General features: G+C 36.7%; 1 protein-coding gene across 2 annotated transcripts; it reads right to left on the bottom strand.

Moving 5' to 3' along the window:
* Positions 1–91: 91 nt before the first annotated feature.
* On the bottom strand, positions 92–22,682 carry VN2R599 (vomeronasal 2 receptor 599). 2 transcript variants are annotated; one of them, XM_016433099.2, is made up of 6 exons: positions 22,459–22,682; positions 20,442–20,733; positions 18,002–18,805; positions 6,374–6,598; positions 3,823–3,950; positions 92–1,107 (listed from the first exon to the last, which is right to left on the bottom strand). In XM_016433099.2, the coding sequence occupies exons 1-6, from the start codon at positions 22,680–22,682 to the stop codon at positions 207–209; spliced, it is 2,574 nt and encodes an 857-aa protein (XP_016288585.2). In that variant the 3' UTR covers positions 92–206.
* Between the last annotated feature and the right edge of the window lie 3,915 nt (positions 22,683–26,597).

The following is a 26,597-nucleotide window of genomic DNA, read 5'->3' as shown; positions in this document are numbered from 1 at the left end:
TTACAAATATGTACCAAACTTCTTTACCCAATACCCAATTGATGAGTATCCCCCTTATTTTTAGCTCATTGCCACTGCAAAGAGAGCAGCTATAAAGATTTTCACCTGGGGACAAATTGATACATTTTCAAGCAAGACTAATTAATTTTTAAAAACATCTTGTTATTCGTGGGAGTAATATAGAAATTTTCTGAATGCTTCTTGTCTCAGGAATTTGGATTATTCTTCAAAAATTTCTTGGTGTTCTTCTGTGGCTGTAGAAGGATTATATAGCACTTGGGGATGAAGATGCAGCCTAGTAAGCCAGCACTGGAACTCAAGATGGAGAAGACCTCCACAGCCACCATCATCTTCCCCTTGGTGCTCTGGTATGTGGGCAGGAAGGAGATCCAGACACTGCAGAACACAAGCATGCTGAAGGTGATGAACTTGGCTTCATTGAAGGTATCAGGGAGATTTCTGGCTAGAAAAGCCACAGTGAAGCTCCCCAGGGCCAAGAGTGCTATGTAGCCCAGGACAGAGTAGAAGGCAATGAGAGAGCCCTCATTGCACTCAAGGATGATGTGTTCAGGGTCAGAGTGTGTGTCTGCATCAGGGAATGGGGGAGAGAGCAGGAGCCAGATTGCACAGAGCATGACTTGAATGAAGGTACAGAAAACAACAAGAGAGATGGGTGCTCTGGAGCCCACCCATCTCCTGCTCCTGCTGCCTGGTCTTGTGGCTCTGAAGGCCAGAACCACAGTGATGGTTTTGGCTAGAATAGAGGAGATGGCCACCGTGAACATGACTCCAAATGTTGTTTGTCTCAGGAGGCAACTTATTGCAGTGGGGCGGCCAATGAAGAACAGGGAACAAAGGAAGCATAAGGAAAGGGAGAAGAGGAGAATGTAGCTGAGATCCTGATTGTTTGCTTTGACTATGGGGGTATCTTTGTGCTTCACAAAGACCCAGAGAACCAGAGCTGTGAGAAGAGAGAAGGAAGCAGCTATGGAGGCCAAGGCCATGCCCAAGTTTTCTTCATAGGCCAGGAAAGTCACCCTTTTGGGGAGGCAGCAAATCCTCTCTGTATTGGGATAGTGGTCCTCAGGGCACTTCATGCATTGATCTCTGTCTGAAGAGAACAATAAGGTCTTAGAATGGCAGGTTTGCATACCTTCCCTATCAGTGGGTCCCAAATTGATATTATAAAACTATAAATTTCTCCAGTTGATTCCATTGAATCTTGCCTCATAACCTGTAATTTTGTGATCCTAGAAGTCAATGTAACTTCTTTCTTCTGAATTTCATCCCTTGTAGAATGGGGATTATAATGGCACTTATCTTATGTAGTTATGAGGATTAAATGAATTAACAAATGTAAAATGTTTTGCAACCCCCTTAAAAGTGCTCTATACAAGCTAGCTAATAAAATGTTATAGTAATATGTCACAAAGTAAAGAAATCCAGGTTGTTGTTGAAATGATTTAATGGATGTTGACAATGTATCTTTTAATAGTCTGTCCTCATCCTGTATCTAACTATTCTTTATAGACTTTTCCCTCAGGAAAATGTTTCAATTGTATGCACTAAGTTAGTCTTTCTGGAGCTCTTCTTAAACTCTCTGTGGAGATTCAGCCTCTATAATTTTTAAAGGTCTTGATTCCTTTGCCTTTCCTGTTGATGGTGAGTTCATCTATGATGGTGTATCTACATGCCATTAGCTGTTGACGAGATGCCTTTTTCACTTTACCAACATGACTCTTACATTCTTCTCTTGGACCTCAACTCTGAGTGTTCTAAGAATATTGAAGGAAGGATCTGTGCAAGTTTATGGTGGGGAAAATATTCAGAAGAGGGGAGAGGTGATACTTTGTATTCAAAGGGCTAATATTAGTGGAAGGACTATATTTGCTCTGTTCGATGGGAGAGGGCTAGCTAGAGGGCAACACAAGATACAGTCTTGTGTTGAAATTGCGAACAGACAAACTTAGATTCTATCTTAAGAAAATCTTAATAATGAGAGTGGTCTAAAAATTTAGGGAACTGCATTGAGAATAATGGCTATTCCCTTCTCGTAGATCTTTAAGCAGAAAGCGGATGACCACTTGGTTATTGTGAAGATGGGATTAACTCTTCCCTTCCCAATTTTAGATCTAATCACCAGAAGTGTACATACCTCTTAAATTTGGGGAGGTCTGTGACCCTCGTGTGCTATAGTAATTAATGAAGAAGATTCGACTGCCTGGCTACTGGGCTGTCCTAAACAAAACTTTAACTGTAATTGACCCATGTAAAAATGGAAGGAAGGCCCAGGAAGTGAGGAAAAGATGGTCTTTATACGTGGCAAGCATTTGTTGTGAGAAATTCTTTTACCTTGAAGTTGACTTGAAGTACCCTGGAGAGGCTGTGACTGAGGACTGCTTTCTAGTTTCAATTAGGACTACCACATGGATGAGTGAAAAAGGTTGAGTCCTTTCTCTGGATTATTCTGGAGGCCCCCTATCTCAGAGGAGATCTCAAGGCTTAAACCCTTATTTAATTTTCCTCTGGGCCCCCTTTGCTCCATCCTCTTAAGTCCTGTCTTGTTCAGACCAGGCCAAGTAAGTATCTGCTCTCTCTGATTTTTTTTTTCTTACATTCTTTCTCCTTTTGTAAATATACTATCCTAAAAGTCATTTGGAATTGACTGATAATTCCTGGGGACTCCACTCTTAAATTTAGTTCATACCTTTTCCTTTTCCCCTTTACAGCATGATATACTGGGGATCTCATGAAAGCAGGGGTCCTACCACTTTTCAGATTTAATCCTTGTCCAGTCCATTAATTTATAATAAAAGAGTAATCCTTCCCACAATGCAAAGGGTATATGGGCAGGTCACTGCTCAAATCCTACCATTTCAGGTTATAAAAACAGTGTCCTGTGTATCTTCCAGCCATGCTCAGGAGACACCCCTTTGAAAGCTAACACTTGTATTGATTTACTGCTGAAGAGAGGGCATCCTCCCAAACACTTTCATTCCCAAGACTATTGAAAGAACTTCCTTCACAGACTTTTTTCCCCTGAGATATTTCTCTAGGTCAGATTATTTCCATAGTCTATATTACTTCCCATTTTCCTCATGTTGGCATTGATTTTCTAAATATCTGACTGTTTACTGAGCTTGGACAGCTTAATATACTCTTCAAAGTATATTCAAAGTTTCTTCTCAGAGATCCAAGCCTTTTGGGGAACGAGGAGAAATCTAGACCTGAATAAAATTATGGAGCAACAGAAAGGCAAGGAAGTTTCTGATTAATGGAGGAGGATTGGTGCCTTCTTGGCATACATGGAAACATCCAGGAGAAATAGTTGAGATGAATTTGAAAATGTGGCGGAATTCTGTGCAGTGTCCTGGGTTTGATTCTTAACTCTTCCTAATAACTGTTAATATTGTTGGTCACTTTTTCTTTCTCTTCAATACAACTCTGACAAAGATAGTAACATTTTGTCTTTGGGGTCTTGAGAGAAAAGAGCCCCTGAAAATTCTAAAGCCCTATGTAATGTAATGGCGATGTAGTGTAATGATCACTGTCAATAGACATTTCAAACATTTATTCCTCGATAATTGTGCCACAGAAAAGCTGGGTAAGAAATTTCTAATCTGGTGGACTTCCAATACACCAACTCTCACTAATTTTGATCCCTCTTGACCCTCAATCTGTTTGATCTTTGTGAGTTTGCTCCTGGATTTCCTTTCATGCCATGTCCCTAGGAATTGGGTTTTCCATTACTAGAATATGACCCGAGTGTCGTCCAGCTTTATTTTGATTCTCTGGATATATGTTTGCTATGAGTCCATAGACTTACCTGTCTGGTTGGAAATCTGCCCCTGTGGGCAGGCTGTACAGTCAAAACAGCAGACAGGCTTTCCCTCCAGGGCTTTTATATGGAATCCTGGGCTACAGACTTTGCTGCATCTGGAGGGAAGAGGCTACACAAAAAGCATCCAAAGTCATAATGTTGTTGTTTGGAGTCAGCATATGCATGTGTTAATGTGCTTTGTTATCTAATTTTAGTTTGTTGTTAGCTACAAGCACACAATCTGCTTATTCTGCAAAGGCTACCAATTATATTTTTTTCATGAATATGACATTCCTATGTGCAAAGGCTTGAGCCAGTTACCTTGGGGAAAAAATGCAAGTCTCCCCAGACCAAAGTAGCTGCATTGCTTTCCTCTTAAGGAGCAGAAAAAGCTTTTAGGATATGAATCAGGGTGTGGAGTCTGTCCCTCCCCACATCCCCTACTACATTGGCATATGAAAGGTTTTGGAGATGGAATAATGTTAGTGGCTAGAATTTTTTTTTATCAAATAGAAGCTTTTTTCTAAGTTTTTTTTTTGTAGAAGTATTTCTGTTTAGTCATTTCTGTTCTGTCTGACTCTTTGTGACCTTTTTTCTGCTTTTCTTGGCAAAGACAATGGAGTGGTTTTCAATTTCCTTCACTTTCTCATTCTGTAAGTGAGGAAACTAAGGGAAAATGGTTAAGTGGTGTGACAGGGGTTATGCATTTAGTGTCAGAAGAATGATTTAAAATCAGATCTTCCTGGTCCCTTGGCTGTCACTCTACCTGTTGAACTACCTAATTATCATGCAAAGCATTTGGAATGTATTGAAAAAGGATAATGCAGCTACTACCCTCAGAAAGAAGAAGTATTTGAGGTTTGAGACTCCAGTCTCTTAGTATGAGACATAGCAAATATTTCTCTCTGTCTGTCTGTGTCTATGTCTTTGGATCCCTTCCTCCATATATCTTTTACTATCTCTCTCTGTCTGTCTGTCTCTCTCTAGAGGTATGTGTCTCACTCTGCATGAGTGTGTGTGTTCGTGTGTTTGTGTGAGTGTATAGTATAAGGGTAGTCCTTGTTTTTTTATTTCTCCTACTTAAAAGTGGTCAAATCTATAAAGTAGCAACAATATTCAATTGAATCAAAAAGAATCAAATATGAATGAGGTTTACTAAGTTTTCTGAATCAGTTAAAATCCATCATTTGAATAAAAGGAAGGAGTTCTTAGAACCAAAGATTCTAATTGTCTGGAAGTGAAATGTTTAAAGTAAGCTTGGTTTTTCCATTATATCATTGAGGATGAAAGTTAGACCTGAGTCAGTGTGGCAGAGAAGAGAGAATCCATAGGGATCTTCAGCTCGATACACATTTTGCAGCTCATGTCCTAGATAGAAATCAGTCTCAAGAAAATGTCACTTTTTTAATGCACCTTCCCTTGCCTGTGAATTTTCAAAATGTACAATTTCATATGCTGTTTGGCGAATCAGATATTACTAGGAACATGAATTGAGCCTTGGTCATGAACTAGCAAGGCAGGCGAGAGAAAGTCAAGTGGGGTGGGGACCTAAACCTAAGCTTAAAGTGTGAATTTTTTTCTCGGCAGGATCTCAGAGCAATTGTGATTTTGTCTAAAATGCAACCTCTAAAGTCAAAGAGGAAGAAACCACACATGGAAGATTCTTGTATTATCTTTGTAACCCAGGACTCAACTCAGATAATATCCTTAAGAAATAGTTTTTGAATGAAAACATAGCTGAATGGATGAATGATTAAGGGATTGTGTCACATTATAAAAATAATAAATCCTTCCCTCTGCCTAAAGATCTTACACTTTTAGAGAAACTTCCATTCTCTGAATAATTGTGTTTCAGCCACATAAAACTTCCAAGAGAGTGAATACTTTGTATTGACTTAAACAGGGATTTTGGCCTTCTCTCTGATCCTATAACCCCTAGATTTGTCATCTTTTGAATTGATGACTCTGTAGTTCATCTTTTAGTGGCCAGTGGAAGTAAGAGATTTAGATAGTAAAGGTAGCTGTTATATTTCTAAGTGTGGGATATGGATCAACAGAAAAAGGGAAACATTATTCCCATTAATGGGAGCTAGAACTAGAATTTGGATAACACAGGGTTCTCTTCCAGGAATCCTAAATATTTAGAGGTCTGATATCACTTAGAGCACTTTGATACCATCGAAACTTTGCTGGATATAGCAGGCATTGATCAAGAATCATTAACTCTAATAAAAAGTTTCTTAATGCTCCTACTTCCTTTTTCTGTGACTGCTATGGACAAGGGAGATTCTTTTGCTTCCCCCTTTAATAGCTGTGCAATAGAATAATCTCCCTGTCTCTCAGCCTCTCTACCTAAAGAGGAATTTGCCTTGGTAATCTGGCCCCAACATCCTCTCAGCTGAATCTGGCATAAAACCTTGATTTTCAAACTGCTCCCTGAAGGGAATTTTTGTGCCATTTGAACCAGGTGTGGAAAATGCTAGTGGCTATTCTGTTGTGCTATGTGCTTTGGTTTACATCTTTTATTAAACAAAGATTTCAATTGTTCTTCACCTCTCCCCATGTTCTGGGCCACACTATTGCCTTCTGCTGGATAATGAACTCTTGACCAAGTGGAGCCTCAGAAATAAACTCTCCCACTTTGACCAGAACTTCAGTGTCATTACCAAAGGTCACATAGTTGAGAATATCATAGTTTGCCACAGAGTTCTTCTCAGCTAAGACCACTTGGTTCCCAGCACTGTTGTTAAACTGGATGTTCTTCAGGAAGGAGTGGATCTAAAAATAAAGAACATGGAAAGTTCTACAGGTGAGTCTCTCAGGGATGGGTGCTAGACTCTAAGCTATCTAATTTTTTTTTATCAAATAATTTGATAAAGGTAGAATTAGTCCATCCTTAGACATTTCACTTGTTACAAAGCTGATGGATTCCTAATAAATTAGATAACAGAAGCAGGATCTAAAAAGGCCTCACTAGATTAGAAGGTTTGTTCAAATCACAAGGTCTTGGTAGAAATATTTGAAAAGAAAGAAAAAAGCCAGAAGGGTCCTCTCAGTTGAATGAGAGTAAAGTTGGGAAAGGATATATGGAAAGAGAACTTGCAATGCTGGTTCATAATATTGGAGGTGCTGCAGAGTGCCCTCCTGTGGTTTGTGATTCTCCTTCCAATGCAGTCTAACAAGCATTCATAACCATTTATTCTTTACCCACTATTTAAAAGAAAATAGATTGGTTTCTGGAAGTATTAAAGACAAATCAAAAGTATCTCTAAAGGAGCTTACAATTTACTAAAGGCAACCACATTGAAACAGAAAAGTAAATACTGTAAAAGCGAAAAATTTTTAATCTTAATTTAATCAAACAAGCACTTGGAATGCTCTACTCTTTTAACTTAGGAACTGGAGGATCCTTTTGATTAAAGTTTACACCGTCAGAGGATGGAAGGTGGATCCCACAGGCACTGCCCTCTAGGCAATGTCAGCTAAATTAAGAAACTCTGAAAGGATCATGAAATGTGATAGAAAAGCAGAAAGTGAAAGGAAGTAGAAACCAGAGAGATAGGAGGTCACATGGAGAAAATGGCTTATAAGTTTCAGCCTAGGGCATTCTGATTCATTCAACAGTGTTTGTTGCTCTTGTTTAAAGAGGGATTCTGCTGTTCAGGTGTCTCTCTGTTGGGCTTCTTCTGTGCTTGAGGACCTCTGCATTGGTGGCTCAAGGAATTTGACTTTGGTGCCTCACTTCTGGCCAGAGACCCTGGCCTATCTGCTTTTCACTTGTCTTTAGGTGGATGCTCCCTTCCATGAGACACTTGGATCCAGACTTAGGGAATTTAGCCAGGCAATATTTTCTACCTCTTTTTGACATATCTCCTCTTTACTATCTCTACTTTGCTTTAATAAAGGTACTGATGCTACTAACATTTATATAAACATATAAACAAACAAACAAATAAATAAACAGCTAGAGAGCAATTTTTAAAATTCTTATATTTATCAAACCCATTTTAGTTATTACAATATGATATGATTCCAGAAGGAAGAATATATTATCAAATTATCAAATAGAGAGGGCAGGAAGAAGCATTTATATATCACCTCACATAATATCTCATTTGATTAGGAAATGAAGAAAGAATTTGCAAGTATCAAGAATATAAGGTGAGTCTTTAAGGAAGTTAGATATTCTAGGAAGCAGATATGAAGTAGAAGTACATCTCAGGTTTAACGTAATGGCCTTTGCAAAGGCATGCAATTGGGGGATGCAATCCTAAATCCAGAGAACAGACATTAGGTTATTTGATCTTTTTTCTTTTTAAAATTTAATTGATTAATTTGGAATATTTCTCCATGGTTACATAATTTATATTCTTCCCTTCTTCTCCTCCCACAGCTAATGAGTAATTTAACTAAGTTTTACACATATCATTGATCAAGACTTACTTTCATATTGTGATTATTTGCTATAGTATGATCATTTAGTCTCCAGTAGGCTATTTTTGATAGAATATATGATGTGTTAAAATATATAGTGTGGAGACTTCTGGGTAAACATGGTGGCATTGTAGATGTAGGACTCTTCCTTTCCTCACTAACTACCAATACAGACTATCTCAAAAAACCAAAAAAAAAAAAAACCACCAAACCCCAAATTCATATGAATGAAGGGACTCTATAGTAGGGGACAGCATTGAAGGTACATGGGATTTGAGCATTTCCACACCATAAGGGGGTGAAAAAGCATTCACTAAAACGTGAGATGATTCACCCTCCCCCACCCCACCTATGGAGCCAGAGGCAGAGCCAGCATGAACCAGAATGAGTGAGTGAGTGAGGGGCACTTCTGGAGTGAGTGAGGGGCCCCTCTGGGTCCTTGGCATTGGACTGAGACCACTGAGGACCTACCCTTGAGATCAGCTAGACCTGAGGCCCCAGAAGACTGAGGAGCACAGACTGTGGGTGACTGCAGGGAGACAGCACTGAAAAGGGGTAGCAAACAGTGGAAGCTACAGAGACTCTAGAGTTGGTCTCTGGAAAAAATCCTTGCTCCTTAGCTCCACATACAGAGAGCCTGTCCATCATACTCAGATTTCTAACTGGAAAGGGATGGAAAGCCACCACATTAATGGCAAGCAGTGCCCAGGAACAATAACTTCCCAACATCAAGAAAAACAAGAAGCAGGGGTTGACCCTGGATAATTTTATAGAGGAAAAAACCAGATTACAGAGGAAATAGAAGAGAAAATACAAATAAATGAACCAAAACCTTGCAAAAAAGTGGAAATTGCCCACAAGGTCTTGAAGAATTTAAATCAGAGCTTACCAAAAAGATGGAAGCCTTCTGGCAAGAAAAGAGGGAAATAGTTAAAATAGAAAATAACAGTTTATAGGATAAGAACTCCCAATTGGAGAAACAGCTATAAACCATGAAAATGCAGGATAGACTAAACCAAAAAGGAACACAAATCCTTAAAGACCAGAATTAGGCATTTGGAAGCCAATGATGTTGCAAAAGGGCATGAATTAATAATGCAAAATCAAAAGGCTGACAAAATAGAAGAAAACAAAATATCTCCCTGACAAGATGATGGATCAGGAAAACAGCATGATGACACAATTTGAGAATCATTGGTCTATCTGAAAAGCCAGAAATAAACAGAAATCTTGATATCATACTACAATAAATTATCCAAGAAAACTGCCCTGATGTTTTGGAACAAGGTGGTAAAATAGCCATTGAAACAGTTCATAGAATACTCTCTTCACTAAATCCTGAAAAGACAACTCCCAGGATTGTAATTGACAAATTCAAAAGCTTCCCAGCTAAGGAGGAAATTTTACAAGAAACCAATAATAGAGAATTCAGATATCAAGGAGCACCAGTTAGGACAACACAAGATCTGGCATCTTCCACACTAAAGGACAGCAAGCCTTGGAATATGATATTCAGAAAGGCAATGGAATTGGGTCTTCAACCAAGGATAACCTATCTATCAAAATTGACTTTATACTTCTAGGAGAAAAGTATGGGCATTCAACAAAATAGAAGATTTCCAAGTATTTTTAAAGAAAAAACTGGAATTAAGTAGAAAGTTTGATATCCAAACACAAAGATCAAGAGAAACATGAAAAGGTAAATAAGAAAGAGAACAAAAAGGGTGGGAATGTTTTTTTTTATTCAAACTTTCTTCTTTAAGGGCTTCAATAAGATTAAATTATTTATATTAGTATATGGGGAAATGTTATTTGTAAGTCTCAAAAGTTATATTCACTATTATAATAATTAGAGGAATCATTCACAGGAAGAGATTGGGGTAATGTGTTATAAGATGATATGCAAAAAAGAAAAGGGTAGGGGGGAATCAAAGATGGCACCAAGAGATACTTGAAGAAATAAAATAAGTAGCCTAATCTTTATCATATGAAGATACACATGGGAAGATGAAGGGAAGAATACTCTTGAGAGGAAGAGAGTGCTAATAGGTAATTCTTAAACTTTACTCTCAGTGAAATCAGTTCTGAGAGGGAAGAATCTAGATCCATTGGGGTATTTAATTCTATCTTACCCTACAGGGAAATTAAGAAGGGAAAACTAAGGGGGTTAGGGGCAGGGAGTACAAAAACAGAGAGAGAGATGGGGGAGCAAACTTTATAGATTCTAAAAAAATAATAAGGGAACAAAAAGGGAGGGAGAAGAAAGGGAAGCTTATTAAGGGTGGGTATTAGGGGGACTTATTAAAAGCAAACCACTGATTTAACAGGATATTGCAAAAGAAGAAAGGATAAAACTAGGAGAGGATATCAAAATGCTGGGGAATACACGAGTGACAATCATAACTTTGAATGTGAATTGGATGAACTCACCCATAAAACGAAAACTAATAAGAGAGTCGATTAGACATAAAAAATCCTATCATCTGTTGTCTGTAAGAAAGAAACTTGAGGCAGCTAGCACTCACAAGGTTAGAATTAAAGGTTGGAGCAGAATCTATTGGGCTTCAACTGACAGGAAGAAGTTAGGAATTGCAATCATGATATCTGACAAAGCCAAAGTAAAAATAGATCTGATTAAAAGGGATAGGGAAGGTAACTACATCCTGATAAAAGGCAGTATAGACAATGAGGAAATACCAGTAATCAACATGTATGCACCAAATGGTACAGCATCCATATTTCTAAAGGAGAAACCAGTGGAGTTGAAGGATGTTAAGATTAATTGTGGTTGGACTCTGAATATATTAATTAGTTGATCGCTAGGGATTTAATTTTTAAACCCCCAAATGAATTACTAAAGTAAATGGAATTTATTGTAGTTTATTTACAACAGAGTGAAAATATTTAAGTAATGTGTGTGTGTGTGTGTGTGTGTGTGTGTGTTTGTGTGTGTGTGTGTGTGAGAGAGAGAGAGAGAGAGAGAGAGAGAGAGAGAGAGAGAGAGAGAGAGAGAAACCTTTGGTTTCCTCTGATATCAGAAACATGGGTCACTAAGTCAGCCTTTCACTCACCAACTGTGACCATATAAATGAAAGCAGTCTGAGGTCTCCTGCATATTCTTCCAGGGGTCCAGTTCCTCCAGTCCAACTCTGAGTCCGAATTTTCAATGGAATATCTCCAAATCTATGCAAATGTCTGAATGTCTGAATCCGACTGTCCAAATGTCTGAATCTGAATGATCTCCTTCTGCCTTTTGGTCATCTTTTTAAAGATCTTTTACTCTTGTGTCATCTTCTATAATAAATGGATAATCTGGTGCTATGGGCCATTACTAGAGGTAGAACCTGGATTTCCTATAGAACAATACTGGATAGCTAATTGATCAAGATATTGCCTATCTCACTCCCTCTAATATCACCTGTTTTCCACCTCCTCCCTCTTGCCTCTCTTCTCCTCCCCTCTGTTAGTCAGCCAATTTTCTATGTAAGTCAAGGTGAACTGTGCGGTTTAGAAAAGATACTTTTCCCCTCTTTCTCAAGTAAGGAGGTTTATTGGGGATGATAGAAAAGGATGGAGGATGAGGTAAGAGTGATGGTGTTTTTCATAATCTATACAAGAAGTTAGGAGGGTAATACAAAAATGGTAGTTCAGTCCCAACTGTGACACAGGGATAGTCAGAGAGTTTGGAGGTCAAGTATTTTCTTATCAATTTTATAAGCTTTATTTTCTCTCTTCTTTTCCAAACAGCCAGATAATCTCAGCTTGATTAATTAAAGTTCAGAGACACAATAAGCTCTTCAGGAACAGCACCACCCTCAGCCACACAAAACTTCTTTTACCTCCTCTCTCAAAAGTCAAGAGAGAAATTCCTCAGCTGTGGGGTTAGCTTCCAACTGCCATTTCCAGGAACATTCCAAATGGAATGTTACTTTTTTGATTGATAGATGATGTCCTTTTGCTTTGTGTAGCATGTTTGGCTTGCCCTGTAGATTCTCTCTTTTACACTTACTAAATTTTACATCTACCAATCACAGAAGACACTTTTCTCCAGGACTGCTGATTGTTTAGTTCTCACCTTCTTCGGTTAGATTTTTTTTTCTGGGATTGCCCAATCTTTAGTTCTCACCTTCTCTGGTTAGATTATATCTTTTTGTGTTGCTTAACACCTCTTTTGGTAACTTTACCTTTTGTAGTTACTTAACACATTTTTGTAGTTAAAATCTAAAAATAGATTTAAGCCTACAATTCTAGCTTCACTCTAACAGAAGAGCTAAGTACCTTCATTGTTATAATCAGGAGATTACAATTATTTTATCTTCACAATAAAGAGTGAAGTGTCTTAATTGTTACAATTAGGAGATAGCTAAATCCAATCATCACAAGGAGGAAATACATAGTAAAGCTATACTAGTGGGAGACCTGAACCTACCACTATCAAATTTAGATGAATAAAATAAAAAAAAATAAAGAAGAGGAAAGAGATGTGAAAGAAATCTTAGAAAAATCTGTGTTAAAAGATATATGGAGAAAAATAAATAGGGACAAAAAGAAATACACCTTCTTTTCAACAGCACAAGGTACATTCACAATGATTGACCATGTACTAGGGCATAAAAACATGGCAAACAAATGCAAAAAAGCAGAAATAATAAATGCAACCTTTTCAGATCATAATGCAATAAAAATAATAATCAGTAAGGGGATATGGAGAGGCAAATCAAAAATTAATTAGAAATTAAATAATATGATTTTCCAAAATCGGTTAGTTAGAGAACAAATCATAGAAACAATAATTTTATTGAAGAAAATGATATTGATGAGACATTCTTTCAAAATCTATGGGATGCAGCCAAACAGTATGCAGGGGGAAATTTAAATGCTTGAGTTCATATATTAGCAAATTAGGTTGGGTAGAGGTCAATGAATTGGACATACAAATAAAAAAATTTGAAAGCAAACAAATCAAAAATCCCAGATGAAAATTAAATTAGAGCTCCTCAAAATTAATGGACAAATTAATAAAATTGAATGTGAAAGAAATATTGAGCTAATAAATAAGACTAGAAGCTGTTATTTTAAAAAAAACAAAATAGCCAAAGTACTGGTCAATCTAATAAAAAATATAGAAGAAAATCTAATTAACAGTATCATAGTTGAAAAGAGAGAGCTCACCTCCAAATGAAGAGGAAATTAAGGTAATCATTAAAAACTTTCCCCCAAGCATATGGCAACATATATGGTGATTTTTGTGATATGGATGAATATTTACAAAAATATAAATTGCCTAAATTTACAGAAGAAATAGAATTCTTAAATAATCTCATATCAGAAAAATAAATTGAAAAAGCCATTAAAGAACTGCCTAAAAATCCTCAGTGCCTGATGAATTCACCACTGAATTCTATCACACATTCAGAGAACAAATAATCCAAATATTATACAAATATTTGACATAATAAGCAAAGAGGTAGTTCTACGAAATTCCTTCCATTACTCTAATATGATACTGATTCCAAAGGCATGCAGGTCAAAAAGAGAGAAAGAAAACTACAGACCAATTCCCTTAATGAACATAGATGCACAAGTCTTAAATGGAATACTAGCCAATAGACTCCAGCAAGTGATCACAGGTGTTATTGATTATGATTAGGTAGTATTTATACCAGGAATGCAAGGATGGTTCAATATTAGGAAAACCATCCACATCATTAACCATATCAACAAGCAAATCAATAAAAATCATATGGTTATCTCCATAGATGCAGAAAAAGCCTTTGACAAAATACAACACTTATTCCTATTGAAAACACTAGAAAATATAGTAATAGAAGGGTAATTCCTAAAAATAATAAACAGTATTTATCTGAAACCACCAGCCAACATGATCTGCAATGGCGATGAAATATATGCATTTCCAGTAAAATCAGGAGTGAAACGAGGATGCCCATCATCACCTCTATTATTTAACATTATACCAGAAACACTAGCACTATCAATGAGAGATGAAAAAGAAATTGAAGGTATTAAAATTGGCAATGATGAGACCAAGCTATCACTCTTTGTAGATGAAATGATAGTCTACTTAAAGAATCCTAGGGAATCAACTAAAAATCAACTAATCGAAATAACAACTTTAGCAAATTTGCCGGATACAAAATAAACCCACATAAGTCATCAGCATTTCTATATATCTCTAACACATCTTAGCATCAGGAATCAGAAATAGAAATTCCATTTAAAATCACCCTAGACAATACAAAACACTTAGGAATATATCTGCTGAGACAAACACACGAACAATATGAACAGAACTACAAAACACTTTCCACACAATTAAAACTAGATCTCAACAATTGGAAAAACATGAACTTCTCATGGGTAGGATCAGGTAACCTAATATAAATGATCATCCTACTCAAACTTATTTACTTATTTACTGACATCTCCATCAAACTACCAAAAATCTTTTTTTTTACTAAATTAGAAATTAACATAACAAAGTTCATTTGGAAGAACAAAATATCAATGATATCCAGGGAAATAATGAAAAAAATGTGAAGGAAGGTGGTTTGGCAGTACTTGATCTTCAATTATATTATAAAGCAGTGGTCATCAAACACAATATGGCACTGGCTAAGAGACAGAAAGGAAGATCAGTGGAATAGACTTGGGGTAAGTGACCTCAGCAAGACAGTCTATGACAAGCCCAAGGATCCCAGCTTTGGGGACCAAAATCCACTATTTGATAAAAACTGCTGGGAAAATTGGATGACAGTATGGAAGAGATTAGGTTTGTATCAACACCTCAGACCCTACAGCAAGATAAATTCAGAATGAGTGAATGACTTGAACATAAAGATGGAAACTATAAGTAAATTAGGTGAACACAGAATAGTATACATGTCAGATCTTTGGGAAAGGAAAGATTTTAAAACCAAGCAAGAATTAGAAAAATATCACAAAATTTTTTCAATAAAATAAATTGATTACATCAAATTAAATAGTTTTTGTACAAACAAAACCAATGTAACCAGAATTAGAAGGAAAGCAATAAATTGGGAAACAATCTTCATAACAAAAACTTCTGAAAAAGATCTAATTACTCAAATTTATAAAGAGCTAAATCAATTGTTCAAAAAAATCAAGCTATTCTCCAATTGAGAACTGGGCAAAGGACATGAATGAGTAATTTTCAGTTAAAGAAATAAAAACTATTAGTAAGCACATGAAAAAATGTTCTAAATCTCTTATAATCAGAGAGATGCAAATCAAAACAACTCAGAGGTATCATCTCACATCTAGCAGATTGGCTAACATGACAGCAACAGAAAGTAATGTATTGACTCCACATTCAGAGGAAAAATTGTGGGAGTAGAAACAACGAAGAAAAACAACTGCTTGACTACATGGGCCGAGGGGTATATGATTGGGGATATAGACTCTAAATGAGCATCCTAGTGCAACCATCAACAACATGGAAATAGGTTCTGATCAAGCACACATGTAATACCCAGTAGAATTGCAGGTGGGCTATGGGAAGTGTGGGGTAGGGAAAGGAAGAATAGAATATGATTCTTGTAACCATGGAATAATGTTCTAATTTGACTACATAGTCAAAAAAGATATATAGAAAAATAAAGTGAAGATGTCACCTATCTATCTATCTATCTATATATATATATATATGCATATATATATAGTGTGTGTATGTGTGTGTGTGTGTGTGAGTTTAAAGGATTATTCAAAGAAGAGGTATAATGTGAAATCAGCTCAGTAAGCTAAAAGTAGAGAGAAAGAACTTTCAATTCTATTTTAGCATTTCAATTTTAAAAAAAGGCTCTGTGGAGCCATTCATGGCTCTTGAGCAAAAGTATAATATATTGGATCAGGCATGTGGCATGGTTAGATATTCTTTAGGAAGTTTACTTTTTATCTTCATTCCCTAATTCCTTTGAATGTATTTGTATTTGCTTTTATATTATTTACATATATAGAAAATATATTCTCTATATTTATATTCTCTATATTTCTTTTGAATATAGACATCCATACCCACTCAATAATAGAGATGTGTATATAAATATATACATGTATGTCCATGTGGGTATATGTATGCGCACACACATATATACATACAGATATATATTTATGTTGTCCTCTCCATTGTTAGTGTTGCTGTCAAGAACCCATGAATTAATATATTTGAGGATGAATATCTGAGAAGGGAAGGTGGAGATTGAGAGAAATTGGTTGGAGGGGTTTTAACTTAGTGGGAACACAATAAAGGAAGAAAAACTCAGAGACAAAGAATTCAACAACATGGACTCCGGTGTGCTATATAGAGAGAGCTATACATGTCCCCAATATTTTATTGGAGAATCAAAAAATGGGTGATGGGAGGTAGTTGATGAGCATGTAACATGGCAGAGAATTTAACATTGGCTCAGTTAAGAACCACAAGATGAAAGAGGTGTAGACTGAGATGATTTAGGACTCAGAGTCCCATTCATAGTTCTAATTAAGTTTTGGGAGATTTAGGGAGTGGCCAGCATAGGATAAGCTCAGAGTTAGACTTTCTTACAAGTCTTAAGTAACCAATTATTTAGTTTGGTACATGAGCATATTGTTCACAAGAGTCAGCTTTTGAATACATCAATAATACTCTCAAAGTTAGTTCATATCTGGATCCCTATAAGTAGGTACATCAGAGTAGGGAATTTATTCATTTTTGTTTTCAGATCTTCATTGTGTAGTATATTTACTATCATATAATAGAAAATTTTAAATTGCCAGTTGATTTATTGTCAACTCTATAAAGGATGAATTAGAGAAAGGGGTAACAGGAATCTAATATTATAGTTAAGGAGGATTTTTCATTGACCAAGCATCTATTAAGGGCTTTACAGGGTAGGTTATTCATTATGCCAGTGCAGGAGAGGAAAGACAAATCTAAAAGAAATTCCTATTCTCCAGTACTTATTTTGTTTTGAGACAAAATCTCATGTTAAGATTTAGAGTTCCATTTGGAAAGTCACTTAGAGTCCTTTAACCCAACCTTTTTTATTTAAAGATAAAAGTTAGGGAAGTCAAGGAATTGTTTAATGTTATCTGGCAAAAAAAATTTTTTTTCAGAGACAAGTTTTGAACCCAGGTTTTCTGACTTCAAAACAAAGACTCCATCTGTGGTACCATTATGCTCTGGAGTAACTAAGGCTGTTAGGGAAAGAAAGACATCTGACTTTGACTTCCTTAGACTGATGGAGGCATGGAACAGGAAGTATTGCTGGTCACAGCCTCACTGTGAAAACCTTCAGTGGGCAGCTAGATGTAAAATTGTATAAAGCCCCAAGTCTGGAGTTCAGGTGTCAGGAAGAGTCATTTTCATATTTTTGTATTTGGCCTCAAACACTTATTAGCTCGCAGTGTGACCTTAAGGATGTAACTTAACGTTGTTTACCTCAGATTCCTCATCCATGAAATGAATTAGAAAAGGAAATGACAACCCACAAAATGTCCCCCAAATTCTAAGGGACCAGTTGAGTTTGATTCTCATTCTTATATCTTAAAATAGGTAAACAAAAGGATTGTAACTCTGAAACGGCCAGAAATGACATATTAGGCCTTGAATCTATAGCGTTACTCACTGACAGATGAAGAGATCTGTGTTATTCATCTCATCTCTCTTTCCTGGAGTGACAGTACCCATAGTCAGATATTTGAAAATCAGTATATAAGGGGAGATCTTACCTTCCAGGGATAAGTACCCGAGATGGTTCCATTGGCATTAGATTCCATTTCTGATCTCACCAAGAACATTTCATGAAGGGCCCAGGCTACAGCATACACAGCATTGTAAACAGTGTAACTCTGGTCAGACATAGTCATGTCTAAATAGCTCAATCTCAGTGTGTCCAAGGAAGCATTTGGTGAACAGACAGCTCCATCTCCTTTTCCAATTTCAGATGTACATCCAAAAGCTGAGTTCCAGAAGTTCTGAAGGAAGATATCCTCTGGGTCTTTGGCAGGGTTAACGGTTTTCAGAAAATGTTTGAAACCAGGAATCTTACTTGTCTGATCTGAGAATATCAGAGCTCCATGGAAATTGTCAAAATAGATATAACCTGGCTTTTTGGCAATATCCCAGTGACTGCTGGTGATCCACATTCTGTATAGAAGGGTATGAGGAACCTCGCTAAACCTAAGGGTCAGTAGTGCATCTGTATTGCCATAAATTACAATCACACTGGCTGTAGAATCAGATAGCTTTTCGAGAAAATAAGAATGATAGCGTTTATCCTCTGTCAAACCAGTTAAGACCTTGTATATAAAAGCGACACAGACATCATTTCTGACCATTTCTTCTTGAAGATCTCTTAGGAATTTCTCACTTCTTGAATCATCTGAGGCAACCAATCCCACCCAGGTCCATTTGAAATGCAACATTAATCGAACCATGGCAAGAGGAAGAGAGGTGTCCCTGGGGGCCATCTGATAGACAGAAGGAAACTGGAGTGGGTCACTCAAGAGTGGATCAAAGAGGCCATAGGTGACCTGAAAAGGAACCAAACATGAGATTAGTGAGTGCATTCTATGAATGTCTTTTTTTTTAACCCTTCCTTTTCAACTAACTGTTTCCATCCTCTTTTTCCTGGAATGGAGTAATTCTTCATATCTACCTATTAAAGTACTTCTGATCATTTAGGCCTGTTAGATTTAAAATAGTTTTTACCGTTAAATAGTTGTAGATAAGAGAGTGGGAGCCATAAACTGTGATAATTAAAATGTTTTGGGAACAAGGGAAATATATAACAATTATGACCGCTGAAATATGTTTTCTACTGTGTCTTGGGTTTATATAAATATAAGATGGTCTCCAGGGAATATATTCCCAATTTATGAATATGCCCAAGCCAACTGGGTTTTATAGAGAAATTTAATTTATAATACACTGATTAATCAATAGAAAAAGAGAGAAAGTAAGAAAGGAATAAGAATGAATAAATCAGTCAGTTGGTTTTATCACTCACCCAAGATCTCTCTAGGTAAGGCTTCTCATGCCAACCTCAGGCTACACCTTCAAGAGAGCCTCCTTTCAAGAACTGTTTCCAAAGAATTCTCCTCCTGACTCCTCCTGAGTTCTTCTTCCACAGCCTCCTTCAAGACCTCTCCAGCAGCTCTCCCTCCAGGACATCTCTCCTCTCAGCTCCTTCAGAGCAACCTCCTCCAGAGCATCCACCTCCTCTCCACTTGTCCTCAGACCATGCTATCTTTAAGGAAACCATCTAAGTCCCCTCCCCTCAGTTCTCACATCTACCAATCACTGTCGATGTCTCCCCTGTGCCTATGGTGGCTCTAGCTTAACCCAGGACCGCCCAGAGATCTGTTTCCTTCGCACATGTCTGTTGAAGGTCATATTCTCAAATAATTAAATCTTGATCTTTGCTGCAGCCCTTCCTAAATCCTGTTACTCTGAGTAGGGTGGAGATTGTAAGTTCGAAGACCTGGTTCTGTCATTCCAAGTATCTCTATTGTATCAATTCTAAAATCAATCATGACTCAAAGAACTTCCTGTTCTATGCTTAAGCATGGGTCAAAGCCCTTTCCATTGTTTAGCAAAAGGTTTCTGTCCTAAAGTAGTCTTAAGTAGGGAGGAGAAGGATCCTGCCATGCCAAGGAGTTTCACATTCCAATAGAGTTCTTACTATCAGTAGGAAATTTTTTCAAGTATGAAATTTCCCAATGGGGAAATTTCCAACATTCATAAGTCTAAGAAATTTTAAGGTTTACAGGCCTCCACCTAAGGGATCATGTCCTTCATTATACCTGGCCTAGCTCAAACAGATATAAGGTCAGTGCTTTCTGACTTTATGACCTCTTTGCATGTCTAACACAGTGCACAGCGAATTGAAAACATTTGATATTTAACAAGTATTTGCTTTTAGCTGCATTGTTTCACAAATTCTGTAGGTGACAATTTGTTGCTTCCTACAAGAATTGATGCAGTGAAGAATTTTTTTCTCATTTACATGAAGAGTTTCCTTTTCCTTCTCTGAGAGGTACCTGACAGGTAAATTAGACATTAGGATTCCCCCAAAGTTTTGCAGTCTGAATTTCAAGTAGCAGAGCCATCAAATTCTTTCTGTGTCCCGTAAGTAGTATAGGCTAAATTGAAGCTATAAATTCCTACCTGTGGGATCCTATAGAGCTCAAGAAGGGATCCCATGGAAACAGTCAATTCAGAAGTGGCTCCTCCAATGACCACTATAGACTTGCTCTGCCTCTCACAGCTATAATTTGGAATGGTTGGTCCTTGGCCTGACAGCCAGACCAGGGAGCTCTCCAAGGTTCTGTCATCATTGTGATAGGCATTAAAGATATGGAATCCCAGGGTTATATTGGGTAATAGTTTGGTGTTCCTGTTGATCTCTTCTACAGCAAACATCAAAGCCAAGACCTGATAGTAGTGTTTAGGCTGCCACCTAAAGAAAGAAGGAGATTGTTAGGAACAAGAAATATTTTTCTTCCTACTCTTCACCCTTGAAAGAAACTGAAATTTTTAAATGGAGAATTTTTTCCATCTCATGCAAGTACAACTATGAGTGCATACTCACTTAGTGAAGGGCCATTACTACATTTTGAGCTTCTCTTGTTGCCTCAGTGTTATAGTCTGAAAATTTTATTCTATTACTGTCAGGGACTCAGATGCCGGATCTTTGACCATCTTAAAACCTCTCTAGTCTCAAGGGCTCAGGGCCAGTAGAGGAGACTCTCTACCCTCAACTAGCTTTCTCATCACACTTAGATCACAGTAGCAGTTCTGTACCAACTACCTTGTGATATCCAAAAACTATTGTGAGAATGACCTGTATTCTTTGCAAAGTCAGTAAATGAATTTCCAAAAATTGAGACAATTGAGTTCAATGACTAATAAAGGAAAATAAGACAAATGCTGCTGTGAATATTAGACAACAGTTTTTTAGAATTGTGGTAAGGCCCTCATCCCAAATTCTATCCCCCTATACTCTCCAGTGGAATACTTAAGCTAAGTATTAAAAATAATATCCAAATGAATAAGAGAAATATAGAATATATTCATTTTAAGATTTGTCTAATGGAGAATAGTTCATGACCAAACAAAAGGCACAGAGGATCAAAGCTAACAAGATAGAATATTTGATTACATCAAGCAATTAAGATTCTTTTCCTCAAAAACAAATCTAATGTAGCTAAGATAAAAAGGGAAAAATTTAACTGAAAAAATGCATACAGCATATCGGTAAAAGTCTCATTTCCATGATATGTAAAGAATTGATTGAAATTTGTAAAAACAAGGGCCATTCCTCAATTAATGCATTTCAAAGAATTTAAACAGGTAGATCTTTAGGTCAGAATTCCAAACAATCAAAAGTTATTAAAAATTTTACAAATGACTAATGATCAGCAAAGTGGAAGTAATAACAACTCTGAATTTCTACTTCATATCCATCATGTTGGTAAAGTTGGAAAAAAGAAACAAATGTGAGAGGAATTTAAGATAATGGTGTTAGTGTTGACATTCTGGATAGCAATTTGTCCATATTACCAAAATGTTATTGAATTGTAGACATCTTATGACCAAGTAATTTCTAAAAGAATGTCAAGATAATGTAAAGGATCTTGGTGTTTAATATATATGTGTATATGTTTGTGTACACATACATATATTTATATATTCATTTTGTCGTGGCAAATGATTAGGGAATGGCTGAAGAAATTTTGATATGTGGATATAATGGACTATATGTGAGCTGTAGTAAAAGGAGAAAGATGATTTCACAGAAATGGCAGAAATTTTGTACATTCTGTGATAGTACAAAGACAGAAGAACATAGAAAACAGCAGATAATATAACGCACTATTATAAAAGCAAATGATGTGAGAATCTGAAGAACTTTGAGCAAAGCAGTGATCAACAATGTTTGCAGAGGATTGATTATGAAGAATATACATATTTCCTTACAGAAAGGTGATTAATATCTCACCAAATTCAGACATTCTTTCTTGGATATACCTAAAATGGAAATTTGTTTGCTTGATTATACTTATCTGATACAAGTGTTTTCCCTTTCTTTTCTTCCCAATGGGAGATTGTAGGTAAACGAGGCAGAAAATAACTGGTTGACACATGAAAAAAGTAACTCAAGTAAAACTGAATAAGTACTTACTGATGTTGTTTTATAATAGCCTGAGGGTATTTCCAAAACCATTTCCACCATGGGAATTTGTCCAATTTATATAAAAGTAGAGGAAAAAATCCTCCAACCACAAGATCCCCATCTCTATAGTATGTGGGACTGAAAATCCTTTCTGCATGGCAGGGCTTCCCTTCTTCCCTGCCCACGGAGAGTGGCAGCTGCAGGAGCAGGAAGAAGTAAAGGTGGAAGAACATCAAGGAGGCTACCCTTTAGCTCACAGGTAAAGTCCACCTGCTTTCTCAAAAAAATTGTGATATGATTTAGGGGAAGCAGGATAACAGCACCTGTAGCAGTTCCAGGTGCCCTGGGATGGGACAGTCTTCTGCAGAGGACCTGCCTCTTTGCTGAGCAGTTGTTCCAGCTTTGTTTGAACCCTGACAGTCATGCAGACACAATGCAATACAATACTGGGTGACAATCAGGACTGAGGCATTGCTGAGCAACCATGTATTTATGAAGAAGTTGGGCTTAGGTAATTATAAACAAATGTCCTTGTTATTGGATAAGAACAGGATCTTCTGTTTGCTTCCCCCTATGCAGAGAGAGACAGCTCATTCAGTGAGGCACTCTGGGGACCACAACTGCTGGGGGCTCTGCACCTGTGTCCCAGGATCTGAGTAAAAACTTGTTTTTCTCACTCCTTCCTCCCAACTTCTGGGTCCGCAGAAAGGCCAACTGGGACAAAGTGAGTTGGAGTCCCATGAGCTTTTCAGAACAGGGAAACTTCTTAGCATGTGAGAATCTATGGAGGCATCTGGCTTGCACAGTGACTCTGGTCTTGGATGAGTTTCACCAAAGAACATTTCGTGAGAGTTGACAAGGTCAGAAAGAGGTAGGGGTTTTGTGATCACAGCTGTCTCTGTCCCCAATTGTGAACGAGAGAGTCCTGCAGCTTGGGTTGACTCTCAGAGTATTGTTCTCTTATATGGGTCTGGTATAGAGTATCTTGTCACTAGTTAAGCATATAGAGATATTTCCAGCAGTTGTTGCTTGACAAGACCCAAAACTGATGTTTGGAATGGGGATGTGTATGAAGTCCTGCTGCAGAAAAAATGATGTTTGTTTCCCAGAATCACTCCACTAATCAGCCCCTCTGTTGTCTGCTTCTCCCATTCAGTCACCTTATTTCACTTCTGTCTCTCAGAGAACGGACCACATAGTGACTCTCCAGTTACAAAAGTACCATCTTTTTAAATGTTAAAGATCAGTGATGTCATGAAATGTCCAATTTACACTTAGAACAGGAATCCAATACACTAAACATTAATTAACAACCTAGAACTTTATTGGCAGAAGGAATTTTTTTCAATGGAGAGTCCTTTATGCCAATAAAATTATGGTTCCAGGCTCTAATTCTCTGCTTTATATACAGGAATCTGGGAAAAGTGTTCAGGAACTAAGGGAGTTTTCTTTATACTGTGTATAAAGCTGTGAGATGAAAGAGATGCTTCTCTGCTTGGATCTGTGATGATAGTTTAAGCCTAATACCTATGTAATAGCAGGGTCACACCGAGTCGTTTTATAACTCTCCCCATTACATTGAGTTGGGCAATCTCTTCTATTAAAAGGTCTCAGATGTGCAAATGATATATAGACTCATTACTCAAGACTTAGCATAGTTTGTACCTTGTGTCTCCTTGAAGTTAGAAATACCATTTGCAGAGCCTGATGGAATACTCCTAGGATGATAAAATGATTGTGAGGACTCTGAGAAAAGTGAAGAAAATTGTGGAGAAGAAGGGGGATGGAAACTAAATAGAAGGATGAGAAAAGGTAAAAGAAGGTTGAGAAGAAGCAGAGGAGGGTAAAGAATGAGGATAACTGAGGAAAAAAGTAAAGATATGTAGAGCAAAAAGGTAGAAGAGAAGAAGACTAGCAGTGAAGAGATGAGCAATGGATGATGATGAAGATGAGGTCCACAGTGTGGAGAAGCATAAAGAAGTAGAAGGAAAGGGAAAAAAGATGGAAGTTTAAAGGAAAAAGGGAAGACAAAGTATTTGAAGAAATGATTCACTTTCATACAGTACTTCCCTTTTTTGAGTTGGATTTTTCTGTAACAATCTTGTAACTTCACTTGAGTTTATTATTGCCATTTTAATTATGAAGAAACTATGGATCAGAGGAAAGAAGGAATTTGCCATGATCACATAGTAATTATTCCAAGCCAGAATACCATTTTGAATATGTGGATTACAAGCAGACACCATTACTTGTCAATGATGTCATTTAGTGCTTGATGGTATACTGACCAAGAATTAAGGACTTTGATCAATTCAAAAGCAATGATGATTTCAAAGGGCCTCAGTCTTAAGTGTTATTTTTTTTAATGTTCTGAAAATATACTTTTAGGCAACTCAATTTAGCTATGATTCTACTGGGAACTGCATTTCATTTCTGAAACAGAATTGAATTGATTGAATTTCTGATGAAAGTTGAACTCACTTAACTAATGTATTGGAGAACATTTTTTTTCTAGCGGAGAACTTTCTGAGCAAAATTCCTGAGTAGAATATAAAAACATTGACCAAGATTCTGAGCATTCAGTTGTTTGGCCACTATTCCATCATTTTGAATGGGTCCACAGTGGGAGTTGTTGAGAGATTTCTAGTTGGAAACATCTTCATTTTCCTGCTTTTGAAGAGCACAGAAGCAATCTTTTCTCATAACCAATGTATTGTGTACATATTTATTTACCACCCTAGTTCCATTCCATTTTAGCATGTTTTCAAAACACTTCAGTGTCTTACAAGGCCTCTTATTGACTTGCTCCAAATTATTAATATGCATTTCAAACTCTGAACATCTTGCTTCAGATGTTGTCTGACAACAACAAAGTAGGATGTGACTACTACCTTATTCCTCACTGTTATGCCTTCTTAATTTGGCCCAGAATAATGAATTTTTTTGATTGTTATGACACCATACCAACTCATATTGAATTACAATCCTTGTAAATCCCTAAGTCTTTGGTACAGACTTCTGAAGACTCTCTTAAGAAAAATATAAAAGAGAGAAAAATGAAACTCAAAAATATGTATAGTGAAGCAAAAGAAATCTGTCTATTGGCTGTATCCTGATACATATCTCTGTTTTTACTCTGTATCCATCACCTGTATATCAGTAGGTGGAGGAGTGGTGCAGCAAGTTTATCATGAGTCCTTTATAATCATCCTTTCCTTTTATAGGAGTTTAGAACTAATTTTCTCATAATTTATTCCAGAATTTTTCAGCAATCAAAGTAAATTTCACTGATTTTATGTTGTTCCATAATCCAGCATTTGTGAAATTGAATTTTTGAATTTGTACTTATATATGAGTTTTCATGTATCTTTACTTAATTATATCATCCTCTATTGAGGTCACCATTCTGTCCATTCAAGATTTATTTGCTCTTTCCATGGATACAGATAGAGAGAGAGACAGAGTCAGAGACAGAGAGACAGACAGAGGGAGACAGAGAGGGAAAGGGAGAGGAAGAGAGACAGAAAGACAGATACAGAGACAGGGTTTTATTAATTATAATTTTTTACATTGTCCAAATTGTGATAGGATGGCAACTATATCTGTGCCTCATTTATTACTAAAATGTTAAGAAACTAGGACTAAATATAGGAGCATTAGGAATCACTTTCCAAGTTGAATTTAAAACTCTGAGATCTCTTTGAGTTTATCCATTCAATAAGTTCCCATTTTGTTTCATTGAAGCGTATTCTAACCCATATCAACGCCTTTTGTAAAGTAAAAATGTTTCATACCTTATCAAATATTTTGCTAATTTAAAAAGTTTATTACTGATTTGAACAAAATACTTACACTTCATTGAGAAGACAAGCAATATAATACCCATTATACAGGAGATATAATGCAAAACATCTTTCTACATAGACAATAACATCAACAAACCAAGAAAAAGAATGTGAAAAACTTTCCTTGAATATACTTTCAGAGTTTGTCAGTTCTCTGTGAAAATGAATAGAATGTTCTGTTATGAGTTTTTTGGAATTGTGGTTCATTGTATTAATCTGAGAAAGTAAGTCATTCAAAATTTATTGTCATTATAATTGTGTTACTGTGCATAATATTCTCTTTTTTGGACCAAAATTTAAGAA

This window comes from Monodelphis domestica, chromosome 4 (genome assembly GCF_027887165.1).
Source record: "Monodelphis domestica isolate mMonDom1 chromosome 4, mMonDom1.pri, whole genome shotgun sequence".
Classification (NCBI taxonomy): domain Eukaryota; kingdom Metazoa; phylum Chordata; class Mammalia; order Didelphimorphia; family Didelphidae; genus Monodelphis; species Monodelphis domestica.
This window is presented reverse-complemented; position numbering and strand designations above follow the sequence as displayed.

Coding starts and splice junctions, on each gene's coding strand:
- VN2R599 (XM_016433099.2), bottom strand. CDS start 22,682: ATGTTCTTCCACCTTTACTTCTTCCTGCTCCTGCAGCTGCCACTCTCC. Junction 18,806..20,441: donor AGCTCTATAGGATCCCACAG/GTAGGAATTTAT, acceptor GTTCCTTTTCAG/GTCACCTATGGCCTCTTTGA. Junction 6,599..18,001: donor CGGGTACTTATCCCTGGAAG/GTAAGATCTCCC, acceptor CTTTATTTTTAG/ATCCACTCCTTCCTGAAGAA.